Below are 17,999 nucleotides of genomic sequence, written 5' to 3'. Positions count from 1 at the left end.
AAATGACCTAATTTCCTTTATTACCATTGGGCATGATATATTTATGCCCAAAATGCAAACTTGAAAATCAGCTGATGATTCTTCATTTTAAGTTCTGCACGGATGTTGTGTGGTTTTATACAGAGAACGTGTACAGTGGACAGATTAACCCACCAACAAAGCAGTAGCAGATAAATAATCAATAAAAGTGAAAAGTTTATATCAACTGGAAATAAAACTTTGATTTCATTCACAAAGTACCTTTACCTTCTGTGTGTTATAAAGAGAAGGGCCAAGAACACACCTGCAGACAGGACAAAATGTTTCAAACTATACCTTGCCTTAAATATTGTAGGTGTGCTTATGATAAAACGAAGCAATGTGATGGATTGACATGTGATTCTTTATAAAATACAGCCAGTTTTGGAATTTGGAAATAAGATTCAGAAAAAGGCACAGAGTTGTACATTTTTGCTCTATGAATCCGCTCTTTGTTTGGGGAGGAAGAGCAAAATTGACAGGAACAGTAAAACATGGGGAAGGCCTGCGATGCTCTGGCTCTGCTTTGCTTTCTCTGGCACCGCTAACCTGTAGTGTTTGGAAAAAAATGATGGTTTCAGTCAAGTATCTGGAAGTCCTCTAACAACTTCATTCATGCAGAATGCCCTGTTGCATGTGGAAGCTAAAGCTTTAAAATCCTGAAAGACTCACCACAGCCTTGAAGAACTCAAATTCTGATGTGATTGGACGTAGACAGCAACCCTAGAATAATAGTGACCTAGAGGTCATTAGGAATGAGCTAGAATTTCCCAAGAGTTGCCAGAAGCTGGTGTCTGACTAAGCCTCATGTTACTTTTACCTTTCTGTTTGTCTGGATTTTAAAAAGAAAAACACAGTTAGGCAAAAATAACACAAATCTGCCTCCAACTTTTTCCAAAACACATCTGGACTGATGTGAAAAAGGTTTAAGGTATGTATCACATCACATATGGATTTACAACATATCATTCAAAAAGGTTCAGTGGCTTTGCGGTAGAGTGTCTGCCCTGATACTGGAAGTTTGTCAGTTCAAATCTAACGTCAAGTCCCACCTGATGAATCCCTGCTTTACACTCAGCATTAAAGGGTCTATATCCTTCTTTTCTTAAGCCTTTCAGAGTAAACTATATCCATACATATGATAATAATAATAATATATTACCTTCCAACCTTCCAAGTAAGACGACTCGACCTCTGAGGTTTCACCTTTCACTTTTAGAGGAATGCTTAGAGATACAAGAATATCAATTTGGATTTTTTTTTTTTTGTGAGGTTTGACCATTGCAATACACCTAAAAGCTCAAAAAGTTGATTTTGCGTGATATAGGCCTTTTAAGGGGTCGGACTGGGGGGGTTTAAACCACCAAATGGTTCCAGAGCGCAGCTGTGTCTGCAGCTCACTACTCCCCTGGGGAGGGTTCAAGTGTGGTGAACAAATTTTAATTATTTCAATTAACATTGTAAAGGCTCTAAACTCATATTACAAACTCATATTACAAAAATAAATATTCTGCCTCTCCTGGAGAGCGTTTCGGTTTGGGCACTATGTGGAACACGCGCTATAGCATTACACTTTATTCCAGAAGGTTTGAGCGAAAAAAGTGCTTTAGACCACAAATTGTTACTTTAAAAAACGTTTCCTTAACACAGTTTGGAAAATTCATGCCTGTAAAGCAGTTTATTTAGTCACCAATATATGTTTAGATTGAACGAGCGTTAGCAGTAGCCGTCCTATAAGAAATTCCATTACAGTAAACCCTTGTTTTTCGCGGGGGGTTACGTTCTAAAAAGTACCAGTGATAAGCAAAATCCGTGAAGTAGAAACCTTTTATTTTTTTCTTACAATTAATATACAATTAAATACTCTTATTATACATTGAAAATAAAGAACAGACCATTTTACAGGCTCAACCATTTGTTTCACAAATTGAAGTACTTTAGAAACGATTTTTTTAACAAATAACTTCTGTACTGTCAAATAATAATTATAATCATTGATGTGAACAGAAGGCTTCAAATTGCGGAGATTAGCCCCGCCCACCGCGACCTGAGTAATTGGATTAAACGGAAGAAAATTTAAAATTATTATGAAAAAAATACAAAGTACAGTCGGACAAATAGTGACTCAGGTGTATTTCACTGCTCTTCAGTCTGAGCCGCTGCATCCTGACTCCGCTCTGCAGTGTTTTCTTCTTTTGAAGCCCGCAGTGCAGGTGTGTTTGTTCGGGGGAAGAACATAGGGATTGGCAGTTGTTGTCGCTCTTTTTTCTATGGGTTTTAGAGAAACTCAAAATTGCAAGAGAATTTGCACGTACGTAATGTAAATTTGGCAAGCTGTTTTATGTAGCTGTTCACTTTAAACTGCAACGTTATTGACGTGCAGGTAGAGAAGAAGCGGAGTGACTTTTTAGCCAATCAGAATGCAGAACACAATGCACGATGCAAATCCGTGAAGTAGCGAAACCGTGAAAAGTAAACCGCGTTATAGCAAGGGATCACTGTATACGTTAGCATCAAGCTAGCAGACTTTGGTCTCTACTGCTGTTATGCAGATCACAGGAGAAGGAAAGATTGGACTCTTCTTTTATGGATGGATTATTGATTTATTAAGCTTGGATGGATTCAGATCGATTCATTGATTTCATTAACCCAGAGCTACTAGGCAGCTAATGGGACTATAACGGGAACAGCTTTGAAATAGTGGTGAGCCTTACACTCCTATTTCTATAGTTTATCTCAGTTTAGCTGCTCTGCATCACGATTTTGTGATTTCTAAGTCAAACATTTGTCTTTTTAAACGGGCCCACAAAACCTTAATCTGATTCATAATCATATTCAAAACACATTTCAGAAAAGCAATTATTGTAATGCTCAACATCATATCAAACTAACAGATTATTCAAAGGGCTTTTGAATGCAGTATTTTTGTTTTTTGCTTTTTGACATCTGCACAATGTTTTTTTTCTAAAAAAGGCCTTTGCCATCACATCAGCGGGTTGTCTATTGCTGTCATTTTAAAAAGTAAATTAAAAGGTCTTGTAACTTTTTTCTTCAACTTGTGATACAAATGGCCAGCATTGCTGCTTTCCTGAGTTATGTTTGCAGCAAGTACAAAAAGGCAATGAGCAGTTTGTGCATGACAGCCCTGTCATGTCTCCATGCTCCTAACTGAATGCTAGAGGAGAACCACAGTTTAAACTGCAACTGCTTCTGAAAACGCTCATTTTTTTAAAACACAGTAAAAATGTTTTGAGGCAGGATTTTAAGAAACTGGAGAGCCGTGCTGGGCTCCAAAGGAGCCTTGGAAGACAAACTACACTTTGGAGAAGTGCCGTCATCAGTTTGCGTGAGCTTACAGGAAGTCATTCCATCATTTTGCAGATGCATTGTATCAAGTTATGGCACTAATTTCTGTAAGAGTGCTTAATTTTGGTTAGATTAAAGAGCACCACTGTTTGGCTACTTTGTCCTTTTGATTTAAGATTGATTTCTTTGGCGAGAACACAGCTGTGGTCAGTGTGGCAGTGCTTTCTGGGAATGTCTGCGGGGCTTTGGTGAGTTTGTTTTCCTTCTTTCTGACTTGTTTTCATTTAACACGGGGATCCAGGAGATGCACAGCAGGGAGTCATCATGGACAGTCTGGCATGTTAAACTTTGGGATGAGTTAAAATTTACATTAACACAAATTATTTTAGGCTTTTGTGAAACGATTTCTCTTCATAAAGAATGGCATATTTAGTATGAATCGTAAAATAAAAAGTCAATGGTTGGTAAAGTCTTCTATTAGATTAATTTCACATCAGAACATGTTATATTTCACTATGAGGGTTAGAGCATCAATGCTTTTATTATTGGAGCCACTGCAGAAGAAAGTGTTAAACATACAATTACCTGCGGACACAATTTGTGCATTTGACCTTTATAAAATCTGAAGCCCCCTTCCCCACTCTTTATAAAAACGTATCTTTGACGCTATTTTCTTTCTGGTAATGAAATAAACCATTTCACCAGAAAAGGGGCTTTTCATTCTAAAGTTTAAAGAAGCACCAGCAATGAGTTATTGGTCTGTCTTTATCTGCCACAAAATTGATTTACAAGTAATACACATACATATAATTAATACATACCAAGATGCTAGCCTCAACAGAGAATGAATAGCAGGATCCTATTGAGGACAAAACCTCCATTGGTGGTCTCATTAGTTGCATTAGTTGATGGTCAAAATCCATTCATATTTCCTGAATTGATGCGTAATGGACATGCTCACATTATCTTTATGACATTTAAACAGGTTTGTCAAGCAGATCAAAACCCACAGAGTCTGGCGGAAGCTAAAGGGCTGCATGTGTTTATCCTGAGAGGTTGACTGTGAGATGGAGACTCTTCCCCTGCTACCAGCAGCCTGGAGATGATCGATCTTATAGATTATTTTTACATTAACAGCCTTAGTTTAAGCATGAGATGTACCTGAAGTACTGTAGGAAAGTGCAAACTAGATCCTGAATGCAGTAATGACACAATTCAAGGTTCATCTGATCAGTTCAACCCTGTGTTTGGGTATAAGCTCGATTAAAATCATGGAAAGTCCAAAAAAAGGTCTATATCCTTAAAACAGATCTTTATTTGCTTTCCTCCCAAAAAAAGGTTAACTTTTTCACTTAGAAAATACTATTCCACTGTTATACTTTAAGTACAGTTGTAGATAAATATTTTTCTTAGTTGAGTTGGAAAATTGTGATGTGTTAGTGATATATCACCATGAATTATTGGAAATTCTAATGTACTTGTGTTTGTCAAAAACATTTGGAATTGTTTAAAAGGTGTGACAGCAGTGGATGCAACTTTCTCTTCTTTATTAACACTGTCCCTTTCATTTTTTACCCATTCACATTAATGTTGTTTTGCAACTGACAAGAGCAGAACCCCATCATTTGGGTCATGACAAGGATGTTGGTGGTCAGCTGTGCACGCAACAGGACGCCATGCTTTTTGCAGAGCATATGTATTAGCCTCTGGTTATTTTTAATAAAGTGATCTGCCAAATGTCTGGATGAAAGTATTGTAAAGAGCAGTATTTGTCAATCTCTGATTCTGCAAGTTGCCCCCCTAAAAAGATGAGAGTGGTCTGTAATGTTCATGTGCTTTTCTGCAAAAGGGGCAGGACAGCCAATTTGAATTTACCCTTTAACACAAGAGCTGTCCCAGCAACTCCTAAAAACACACAATCTTTTACATACCACAATACCATGGTTCTAATCTTTACTCTTCTGTTGTGAATAAAGTTAATTTCTTAAAAACTGTTCAAGTTGTAACTAAATGTTACTGGCCACCCCGGCTAACAGCCAAAAAGGTTCATTTAGAGCCCTGTATTAACCTTTTTGGTTATTAGCCGTGGTGGGCGATATCTTAAGTCTACAAGCGAAATTAAATTTTTACTGGCAAACATTTCTCTGGAAAATTATTTAAATTATGTATTTAAAAGAAAAAACGTTATTCTCTTAAGGGATAAAGTTTCAATTGGGGATTTTTGCTCTATCTCTGAACCTTTTTATGAACAATTTCTTGAAAGTATTGACTTTTCATCAAAGCCCTCATGTTTTTTTCTATCCTGGTCATTTAATTATTTATGGAGGCAAACACATTTTTTTTTCTAATGTGTATTAAAAAATAAAAGGTAATTTAAAAAAACAAAAAAGCAGGTGATGTCTGTTAAAATGTTTGCAGGATTTTTGTTCAAAAGTTTTTAATAACTACAAAGGTAAGGAATTCCAAACATGGTGGGCTCTATCCTCATCTGTTCATAAAAACTGGAAGATGAGCTGCCATTCAAATTGTCGATCGAGATGATCTATAGACTAGTTTCTGTGCTCGTCACATCGCCAGTCTACTTTCTTCTTCCTACTTTATTCACAAACATTACAGAGAAAAATTTGGGGGAAGGAGTAAATGTTGAATAAATAATTTGTATTTTTTTTTTTTGCGGATACCGTCAGTAGGAAAAATGGTGACGAGCACAGAAACTAAACAAATAATGTCCATGACATGGACACTTTGTGGCTTCTCTACTTTAAATGTCCTGTTCATTTTCTATTTTTCATGAACAGATGATGTTAGAGCCCTCCATGTTTACAGTGTGAGCAAATGCTAAAAATTACCAGCGGACCTGAATGCAGCAATGGTGAGCTCTTAATGAATGCACAGAAGTCTGGAAATTCTATGCAGCCCCTGAATGCACCTTGTGCAGTGGCGCAAGTGACTCGATTAAATTGGCACGATGAATGAAATCTTTGAATCAACTCTAGGGTGATTGTTTGTGGTAGGAAAGTGAGGAGGGGGGCAGACACTTGAAAGTCAGGGTTGTTGAGTTATAGCCCCCTGTCAGAGATAAGGAAACAATGCCTCACCTGCCAAAGTGGGGGGTGAAATAGCTTGTCTACCTGCCAAATTGAAATTTAAACCACATTTGGCGGGTGGGTGGGGGCTAATTTAGATCCCTTTATATATAAAAACTGTTTGTATTAATTGAAGTTTGGACTTGACGTTATGAGTAGTGTGAATGTTGCTATATTGCCCTCTATTGTTGTTCTTCTGTTTACTCTTTAATGTCTCAGTCCAAAATAAAGTCTCAACACCATCTTTAGTAGTTTATATGCACCATACGGTCAACTTGACACTTCAGACTAAACACATTGCAGAGTCAAACTGTTAATTTGCTGAAGCTCTACACACAGATACACAACAACTAGCACAAACAGAAAGGGGCGGGTCTGTTTCATCTCATTTAAAGTCAGTGGAGTATATAATGTATTTCCAGCTCACTTTAGCTCCCCCGTTGGTAATCTTCCAGTCTCTCAGTTGCTCAGCATTGGCAGGCACACATTTTTTTTGACATAATATAAAATGCCAGAATCCCAGAATCAGACTTTGAAGAAACGTGGCTGTTGTTTGAGTGTGTGTGTGTCAGGGTGGGCTGAGGTGGTGGGTGCCATCTCTCTCATCAAACACTCTCCGTGTCATCAACTTTTCCGGAGCCATTTCTTTCTGAAGCCCTAATGTCCTGTTACCCACTAAGCTGCAGAGTCTAACTTCATCTCTGTTGTTCTGTCTCTCTCAGATGTGGACGAGTGTCTGGATAACAACGGCGGATGTCAACAAGTGTGTGTCAACACAATGGGGAGTTACGAGTGTCAGTGCACAGAGGGCTTCTTCCTGAGTGACAACCAGCACACCTGCATCCACCGCTCTGAGGGTAATGCCAGATAGGGACGGACGACTCAGAGTTTTCTAAACTACATCAAAATGCTGGAATAAAAACCAGTTGATGATCTACAACACTTTGGATTTACCATCAGCAGCAATTACTGAATTTGAAATAATCACTGTCAACGTTAAATACAGATAGTGTTTTGATTCTGCAGGCATGGATGTCAGTAGGGCTGACTGAGCTCTGTAGGACCTTAGCTGAAGTGTTTGATTTTTCTACAGTTTCTCACAGCTTTACTCCTTTGACTGAACCTGATGCACAGAACAATAATATTAATAAACAATGTTTTTTCTTCATTTACATAGACTTTCATCCACTTCACAACACCCATTCATTCTACTTCCTAACCCACTTAGTCCTGTTCAGGGTCGGGGGAGGCTGGGGTCAATCACAGGAGCCTAAGGGAAAGGCTTCACCCGTCCATCCCAGTACCACACGGGCTCACACACACTAAAACACACACGCACACACAAGAAAGAAGCCAGAGTGCCCGGAAGAAGCCTATGCATGCATGTTCTTCATGCATGTTTTTTCCACACATGAAAAACATGGTTCTTGATGCATGCATGTTCTTGATGAAGAACATGCATGCAAGAAGAACATGCATGCCGTAGTGAATCCATGCCAGTGACATTGGTGTCACTCTGATTGTCAACGTTTTCATGCAAACTCTTCTGAACAGACTTGTTTGAAGACACTGACGTCAAGGCTCTGGCTTAATCATCCCACTCAACACCCACTGTGACAAACGCATGTTTGGCATGCATTTCATGTTGACCACGTTCCAATAAAATCCTCTGACCCTGCTATCCTGGCCTCTCTGACGTGCTGTCTCCATCCCATCATGCTAACGGTTCATTAGAGGGCACAGAAAAAGGGAGTCATCCTGACCTGAGCAGGGGTTCTTCCTCCTCTGCTCCACACACGTGCACGGAGGCGTACATGCACACACGCACACACACACACACACACACACACACACACATTCTGCTAACACAATAGTCACATGCATCAGCTTTGAATGGAGACAGTGTGGCTGACAAGCCCAAAGGCAGACAAGAGGACAGCGTCTCTCCTTTCTTTAATGGCTACAGAAATGGGAGCACTGGAGGAATGTGGGAAGGGGCACAGACTGAGAGTGAGAGGAGAGGTCAGTTAAAGGAGGAGGTACTAGCAGGGCTTGGCCTTTCCCTCCTCCTGCCTCTCTGTAACCTCAGTCGAGCATTTCAGTGTGGTTAGCGTGAAGCTTATTCAGAGCCACTTTCAGGATGTTAGAGGACTCCTTGTAGAATCGTTCGGAGAGGAAGAAAACAGGAGCAGAAATAGACTCGTGTTTACTCTCTGAAAACTCAGGAAAGAACCACAAGATCACGAGTCTGTCAGTTTCTTGCCATTGATGTGTTTACTTTTTTAAACAAGTTCATGCAAGGCCCCACAAAGAAAAAGTTGGAGATTAACCAGTTTGAAAGCAAAATAATGTATTTTAAGATGGAGCTTTTGTGAAAAAGTAGTATGTCAAATACACACATACGTGTAGGTGGGCTTTTTGATATACTTCACATGGATTGCATGTGTGTGAGAATGTGTGTAGAAACTCAAACATAAACAAATGTCATTTTTTTTCATGTTATTAGACTTTTTTTCAATAGAACATAAGAAAGCTTGAGGTAGGCTCGTTCTGGCTGCCTTCCAATGTGTTTAAGCACCTCTACACAAACCTCCACTCTCTTCAACACTCACAATTCAACACTTGTACCTGTCCTGGGCAAAAATAGCAGCCGCATCAACGTATTCCACAGGAATCCTCTTGGAAAATTCTGCTCCCCTAGTCCCTCCTCTTCATACTCTCCTCTCCTCTGTCAAAGTTCTTCATGAAAACTCAAGAGGCCGTCACTTATTCGATCTTAAAAAGACATAGAAGTGATTTAAGCCCACATTTCTATCCACCTATCTGTGTGCCTTTGGCTCTTTACATACCTATAATTGTCAGACCTACACAAAAAGAAATGTACTGTTTTCTGATGTGTTATTTTCTACCATTTCATAGCTTCTGGTAAACAGCTTGGTCTGGACATGTCCCAACTCTCACAGTCTGGCCTCTCTGACTTTATCTCCAAAACATCTATCATGTGCAGTCCCTCTGATGTCCTCATTCCTAATCATATCCATCCTGGTCACTCCCAAAGAGAACCTCAGCATCTTCATCTCTGCTACCTCCAGCTCTGCTTCCTGTCTTTTCCTCAGTGACACTCCCTCTAGACCCAACAACATGGCTGCTTTCACCACTGTTTTTTACACCTTTCCTTTCATTTGAGCTGAAACTCTTCTATCGCACATCACACCTGTCACTTTTCTCCATCCATGTCAACCTGCCTGCACTCGCTTCTTCACTTCTTTTCCACAGTCTCCATTCCTCTGGAATGTTGACCCTAGATACTTCAAATCCTCCACCTTCTTCATCTCTTCTCCCTATAAATCCCACTCCTCCACATATTTCCCTCTCATTCACACATGTACTCTATCTTACTGCAGCTAACCTTCATTCTTCTCCTTTCCAGGGCTAACCTCCACCTCTCTAGCTTCTCCTCCACCTGTTCCCTGCTCTTACTACTAATCACAACATCATCTGCACACATCATTGTTCATGGTAATTTCTGTCTAACCTCATCTGTCAGCCTGTCCATCACCATTGCAAACAGGAAGGGGGTCAGAACTGATTCCTGATGTAATCCCAACTCCACCTCTGTCACCCCAACAGCCCACCTCCCCACTGTCTTACAGCCCTCATACATGTCCTACACTGCTCTAACATACTTCTCTGCCTTCCAACTTAGGCAAGGAAGTTGAAACCTTCATCCTCATTCATTCTCGGATATGAAAACGTCCAGCATAGGTAAAGTCCAAGACATCCTCTGCGGGCGGAGCTGCCGCAGACAGGTCCAGCTGGGAGTCCCAGCCACCTGTGGCTTACAGTTCCTTGTCTGAGTTGGTGTCCTGCTTCTCTTCACCGTTGGGCGGCTATTTGTTGGTAGACAAGTAAGGATCCGCACCCGACAGACTAGCTTGGTAAGCTAGTTGACGCCGCAGACTCTTCATGGTGCATGCATCGTGAGTGAGGCATGTTCCAGCCCGAGGCAACTGAAGCAGACTTGGTGTGTGCAACCACACAGTCAAGCCCCATAGTCCCCATGAGCTCTTTTGTGAGGGGTATGGGTGTTCATCTTCCTGCTTAACTAGGGAGAATACTGTGAGGCTGTGGGCTGACACTAAGAGCATGTGCTAACTGGTGTGATAGCACAGGAGTTAGTGAACTGGTGTGCTTACCAAATGAATGCTTCGGTCTGTGGTGGAGAACCAAGGTAGGAGTTGCTAGCGCCTAAAACAGAGTAAGGTGCCCCCGATTTGTGGACATTTTAGCTAGCTACATAGGAAAACTTGAGATGGTCTTTGAAGCATGAAGAAGTGTTTGGATGACGCTGCGTTGTAGTGCTAGCTATTTATTTAGACAGGTGACGCTAGCGTTGCAATCACCAGCTAATCAGGATTGGTGTAATGAGAGAAGTGCTTCTGAGGAACAGGCAGGAGCGAATCCATAGGGAGACATCAAAACGAATCCTAGGAAAGAGAACTCCTTCGTAAAGCTTGAGTTAAGGTAAGGAGCGATGGATGTCAGACGCAGGCGTGATTGAGTTGATGCAAACATTCTGACTGATTAATGTATGTTCTATTGTTTTATGTCAATGCACCACAGAAGGCCCTGTGGAAAACAGCTTTAAGACCGAAAAAAACAGCAAACTGTGTCACATTTATAATCCCAATCTTTTTTGTGGGTTGACAGTATAATGTGAATTTCAATGCTCACAAAGCAGAGCTTTTATATACACAGTGATGAAAGTCTTCCGGGAATTCCCGGAAATCCGGGTTTTTGAGCAAACCGAACGTACTTTCCGGGAAATAAAGACCTGATCTCTACGGACAAATCGCTTTCCGGATTAAAAAATGGTCTGAAATCAGCTAATTTTAGCTTTATTTTCTATATTTCTCCGCAGATCGCTTCCTCTATGGTCGTGGCCATCTCTCGTCTTCCCGGCCTAATTGACCAATGACGGGACGTTTTAGTTGCTTTCGGATGCGTCGACGGGTCTGATTGGCTCTGTCTGCACCACGTGGTCAGCGTGACTCGCTTCCCTAGAGACCAAAACTGGCGGACCCACGCTAAATTTTCACAAACACATCTGAAGAGTTTGCGATCAAATTTGTGTTAAAATAATGGCAGGCATCGTCATTATTGAGCGTGGTCACGACCTCAGTTGTGAGAAGACGATAAAAAACAAATTGAAGTGGTCTTGGCTGGAAAAAAAAGATTTTTAAGGTAGTGTAGGTCAAATACTTTTTTGTGTAAAATAATCTCAAAACCACATTTTGAAATAATTTCAATTTTAGTTTTGAGTTTCAGTTTTTATTTTGAATACATTTCTCTATCTAATTTATTTGTATTTCCTAATTACCATGATTTAGTTCAGTATAGTTGACATTAATTATAAGTATTTGATGGTTTGGACCCGCACTCCCTTAAAAAATAATGTTTACAATGTTTAGTTTAGTTTGTATGTTTGTTTTGATATTTCCCAGATTACTAAGTATTGGTGTTAAAGAATTGATGTATTATGTTATAGAATTATAGTTTAAAGCAGATCCCATATTTTGATGTAATTATAGTTTGAGAAAACAGTGCAAGTGGATGTTGTACATCAGTCATTTCTAAAGCAGAAATAATGTATAAATAACTGAGGTATTTTCATAGAATATCATAGTTACTGGTGTTCTTTTTGCCATTTGGGGCTTTGATGTTACTATATTTTAGCAATTGTATGTTTTGCAGCTTTAAGGAAAAGCGTAGATTGTAGGATTGTGTTACTTTGAGCAATTTTCCAAATTCTTTTTTAGGACCAGCAAGTCCTTAATGGAGAGTCAAACTAGGGGTTTGAATGACAAATCATGATGCTCCAATTAGTCTTAGTTTCTTGATAAAGAAGTGAATAACTAGTTGCCAGAATGCACCAGAATGCATCTAAGACCACGTATTTTTCCAAAATTTCGCTCTGTGCCCGCCATATCGCTCAAAGAAAAGTTCAGGGATTTTTTCCTTGCCTGACTTTCATCACTGTATACAGTGAAACTTCAAGACGTTGTTAAACCCCAACCCGCCATCGGCAGGAGCACTGCAGCACACAACAAAATAGAAGAAGAGACAGAGCAATTTACGAGAAGTAGTGAAAGAAATGAGTATAAAGTTAAGATTGGACAACCCCTGTATAGTTTTTTAGTAGAAATGTTGTTTGGTCTTAGAAGCTGAAGGCTTTACCTTCCATTCTAGTATTGAAACTTTAAAAACTTAAAAAAACCGAAATCTTGCAGACTGAAAGATTAGCTGTGTTGAAACTATGAAACTATTAAATATGCTCGTTGTTTTTGTGATTGAATATTTTTTTTAATATTAGAAACAAAAGCAGTCATTTAAAAAAAAATGCATTAGTTGAAGAATGGGAAAAAAAGCATAAAGCTAAAAAAGTACTGATAGAAGCACAATATGTACTTCTTAGGACTTGCAGGAAGACTTTATCTTACTGGGAGTTCTTCCAGTAAAGAAAAAAAAAATCCAGGAAAAAAACAGGTCAGTGTGATAACTTCAAATTGCGTAATGGTTTATACTTCTGGATTTCAAACTTGTCAGCAGCTATTCTAACCCTAAAAACAGCTGATTAATGAACATGGAGTACTATCAGACGCCAAAAACCCCAATGCTTTTTTCAATGGAACCGGTATCCAGTGGATACTGTATGTTGTCTGAGATGATGTACATGATGGATGGATAGGTGGGTCAATGGATGTATATTATATTATGACTGACTGCCTGCATTTGCTTTCAATCACATGTAACAAGCTACTCATTGAGAGAAATTGAACCCATTGAGTTTTGTTCTTTGAAAAAGTTTGTTGCCATGACTGAGCTCCAAGAGATGTTTTTTTCTGAATAATACACAGCCAATGAAAAGTAGGGCATCCGTGTTGCAACAGTTGTGATTTGTTGTTCATTTATTTAGTACCTTTGTTGCCAAGAGGAGTTAAAGACGCTGAAAACATTTCAAACTGCTCCACTTTTCTCACAGTCGTGACACACTGAGCTGAAGGAGATAAACGGCTGTCTGGATATGATTTATAAATGATAAGGCCCAATCAGGCAGCCATTTGTTTAAATTTAAGACAAAGGTTTCACTTAGTCACTCTGACATGTGCTGAGAAAGAGGAAGGCCATGACAGAAGTGGATTGTGGGAAAGAAGGATGGGGGAAGTGTGAGTGCTCAAGGAGTAAAAGAGAAAAAATAAACACAGAGACAAATATGGTGGATTGGACTGAAGGTGTTTATTTGGAGCTGTGCAGAGAGAGGAAGCAGACTGAGCCTGAGCCTGCTGCACTCACAACACACACACACACACACACACACACACACACACACACACACACAAACACACACTTCAGGGCATAAATGTGTAGACTTTTGAACACACACAAATTCCAGCTCTGACACGCGCACACTCCCACATGCACATTTTGTTCATGACGAAAGAATTCTCACTTTAAACAAACTAAAGCAGGAAATTGGAGGTACAGAGAGCTTTTAAGTGGCAGACACGAGGCACGTGGGAGCACACACTGCAGTCCCCTTCGTCCTCCTGAGTGATACCATGAACTTTAACACAAACTCATTAAACATGAAAAACTATTTACTCTGCAGAAGGATTCCCATCAGGGGAGATGAAATAAGGTCATCTGATTTGATAGATGACATTCTCGGCTGCCTTTTATGGACATTAGAAGTGTCCTCTTATAGAGCCACGTTAGTGTTATGGTGTCAGATTAATCTGATCGTCATTGATCAAAGAATTAGAATGAAAAAAAACGGGACATAGAAATGCACTTATACTCAGTTCTCACCGTGCTTCCTGAGGTATGATGCAATTTTTTTTCTTTAGTTGTTCAAGTTAAAGTTCAGTAATGTAACTAGAGCAGCTAGCAGCCAGACTGGAAAATCAGGGCCTTTCTACACTGTGTTTTTAAAAAAATTTTATACTTTGCCATCACAGTTAAAAAGTTTAAAATATTTTCATCTTGACACAATGTTTTATCAGTTTTTTTTTCATAAATTGGCTACAAAGTTATATTTGATGCAAATATAAACTAAGTTAGGAAAAAACTTTCCAAACATGTCATTTTAAAAAAATAAACCCAGTTGAATTCAGTATCATGGACAGATTGTTGACAACATAGTAGATCTGTCAATATTTAGATGTGACTGCAGTTGGGTAGTTCCAGACCTGTCCTTTGGTTCCTTTGATCATTCAGAGGCAGATTTGCTGTAGGTTAAGGTGATCTTCTGCTTTCATGTTGGAACTCCTGCAGGATATTCTCTTTTGGATTTTCTGGTAGAGCTGTGAGTTACAGTATATGTCTAGGAAACAATAGCTGGATTCTGAATTTTAATAAAGTAACTAATTTCTGGAGTACTTTTAGTTATGCATTTTTTGCAAATGTGAAGAGCAAAGGTGGTTACCTGCAGCTTGAGGGGCCAAACATCATTGAAGATGAAGGTAGTTGAAAATCTCTCCTCACTAACATGCATGCACAGACTTGTTTAGAACATTGTTTTGAAAGTGATCTTTGAAGATGTTTGCTCTGCCCAGGTGGGTCCAAGAAGAGGTAAAGGTGGCCTGACTGTACATGGGCCACCATTACTTCATCTTCACACCATGTAGCTTCATATGAGCTACATGTCGATATCTCGTGGCCCCAGTGGAGATAGATGGGTAACATAGTAGTAGTATACTGTACAGTAGTATACTGTATGGACGTTCAGGTGTCCCTGAGCAACAGCTTGGCATCATTTTATGGATCCCAGTGGAGACACACCTGGTAGAATTGTGCATTACGGTTAGAGCTGGGTAACGCATGTAGCATCTAAACAGCTAGAATTAATAGTTATCCAACATATGAAATGTTCACATAAGAAAACAGTCATTCTAAGATTACAGCAATTATGTATACAGAATTTTATTTGTGGGGAGGAAAGTGTATGCAAACAAGATAATATACCGTAATACACTAAAAAAATCTCAGCAATGAATTGGAAAGCTACCGTTGTTGGGCTTTATTGTATCCATGATAAAGATGGTTTTTTTATATTTACATTTTTATTTCCGGTTACAGGTTAATGGCACCTTTGGTATAAGAGAATAAATAACTCTATATAGAAGTTAAGAACTGGATTATGGTAAAAAAAAAAAAAAAAAAAAAAAGGTTAAAGACCTACTGCAATAAGAATTGTGTTTTTAGTGTTTTCAAAATGTTCTTGTGGCATTTTTCGGAAGATGGAGGACATTATCTTGACAACAGAAAAATTAGGTTTACAATTACATTTCTTAGTTTTTCTTTAAATTGTAAATCAAGAGCAGACAAAAAATGTTGTTTGAAATAGTTTGTATTTGTTACGTGAAAGCAACAATTGGCGGGCCCCAAGCTCCCTGCTCCGCTCTCTTCTGATGTATTAACTTGCAGACAAATAGATCCATGAACGTTTTTGTTTTCCTTGTCTGAGCTGGAATCTGGATCTAAACTGGCTCCGATAGTGCTCACCATTTTTGTTGCACTAAGTCTAATGTTAGGTTGGGGTTGTGCAGGGCTGTAAGCTAGCGGCAGTGATGGGTAAATTACTTCTAAAAATTAATTGATTACTTTACTTAGTTAATGGACCAAATTTGTAATAAAATGACTTTACTTATGACCAATTTGAAAAAGTAATTCACTTCTCTTTACTTTACTTGAAAAATGGCACAAAAATAAGTTGCATCACATGTGGTCTATGCCACCATTCAAATTGAGATGAAGGCCACTCTGTTGAAAACATAAAGAACTATTTAATGCCTCCATGTTCATCTTTGCTGACGTTAGCTTTTTCTTTACAATTAGTTGCACCTGTCTCTTTGCCTATGTCTGCCTTTTTCGCAAAGTTCTGCACTGCTGCGAGTGTACCCAGCTACCCCCCACCCCGCTGTGGAGTGCATTGAACACAAACTGATATTGACCACAGACACCGTCACATGCAGCTTAGAGAGAAAAATAAGGTCAGGAAGGGTGAAAATATTTAGAAAATATGACTCATAAGGAGGAATCGGCTCTTGTCTTTCGCTCTAGAGGAATCACTTAAGGAGCGGTCAACAAAACAAAATTCAAAATACACAAACGAAACCATAACACACACGTTGGGCATATCCAAAGGAAGTTTTGATAATATTATGGGATGGCCACACAAAGTACGGCTTGGTGGCCATTTTGCATCTAAGTGTGAGTTTTGGCGACTTTCACATTTTTCCACAATATGGGAAAACTTCACTTTTGTTTGTGTGCTTTATTGAAATTTTTACAGAAAGCGACCAGCTTAAGTCTACAACCACCACAGAAGTTTAATTGACTTTGGGAAAAGGCTGCCATCTTGAATACAAAAAAAAGCACCTTAAGTGCCAGCTACTAATGAAAACTCATCGATCATCTCCTAACCTCCTAGCATTGGGAAACTACTGTAGAAGAAATGTTGGAATTAGACATTGTAGATTTTAAATGGCGTGCACGTGGCGAGTTTGCAACTGTTGCGATCTTAGCTAACTCATTTTTAGCCAACATTTTTTTATGGGAATGTCGTAAAATTCCTAAACATGATTCACCAGCTTAGGTTGAACAAAATGTGGCCCTAATGAGTAATTCTATTCTATTCTATTCTATTTTAACTTTGGCCAGTTGTAAGAGAATTTATCTTCTGTCCTGCCAAATTTGTTAGTTAGTTCTTTAAAGGGCCTATATCATGCTTTTCATATACGGTAGTTTACTTCTTATCAGAGTAAACTATATCCATATATCTGATCATATGTTACTTTTGTCACACTGAAGAACAAATTATTTATGAAATATTAGTTTTTTTCACGAACTCTTCTCCTACCCAGAAGTAAGATGACCTGATCTCTGAGGCTCTGCCTTTCTCTCCTTATGGGTGCAACCCATTTCATGACGTCATCCTAGAGTTGGCCTCTGCAGTGTATCTACATTCTACCCACGAAACAAACAACTGAACATTTGCAAAGATTGATTTGCAAATGGTGAACTTAATATGAAAGTGTTTAGCTGATCATTGCTAGCTCCACAGAGAAAATGGGTGTGTGTGTTAGCCTGGGGGCAGTGCTGGCAGTGCAGACTCTTTCTGGAAGGGGCTGTTCTCACTGGTTTAGGTCAGCTCGTGACCTGCTCGTTTTTGTGGATTGAAGAGGCTGGTGCAAAGAACTGAGATTTTTAGAGAGTACTCAGAAATGCGTCAATGGTAAATGGCATACACTTGTGTATAGCTCTTTCCAGTCACAGTCCCATTCACCTGCTGCTGAACAATGGCGCCAAACTTCCATCCAAGGACCCTTTGACATACAGGCGGGCAAGGTAGGAATCAACCTGCAATTTTCCGATCAGAGGTCGACCGCCCTACCACTGCACCAGCCGCCCACTGGAATGGATTGAAATACTGCTTCGGGGTTTGTTTTTCTGAGAAAACAAACATTATAATACACTTCAAAGCTCATGAAAACCATTTAAGGCAACCTTAGTCTTTGTCAGATTCTT

General features: G+C 39.3%; 1 protein-coding gene across 4 annotated transcripts in view; it reads left to right on the top strand.

Moving 5' to 3' along the window:
• Nucleotides 1-17,999, top strand: part of LOC105357050 (signal peptide, CUB and EGF-like domain-containing protein 1) — a 102,936-nt gene that overhangs the window by 35,179 nt on the left and 49,758 nt on the right. For all 4 annotated transcript variants that reach the window (XM_023952624.1, XM_023952622.1, XM_023952625.1 and 1 more), the window contains exon 4: nt 7,133-7,267. In XM_023952624.1, coding sequence (XP_023808392.1) covers nt 7,133-7,267 — 135 coding nt within the window. The remainder of the gene's footprint in view (nt 1-7,132; nt 7,268-17,999) is intronic.

This window comes from Oryzias latipes, chromosome 23, assembly GCF_002234675.1.
Source record: "Oryzias latipes chromosome 23, ASM223467v1".
NCBI classification, from domain to species: Eukaryota; Metazoa; Chordata; class Actinopteri; order Beloniformes; family Adrianichthyidae; genus Oryzias; species Oryzias latipes.
The sequence above is the reverse complement of the archived record's forward strand: the minus strand, read 5'-3'. Positions and strand labels throughout refer to the sequence as shown.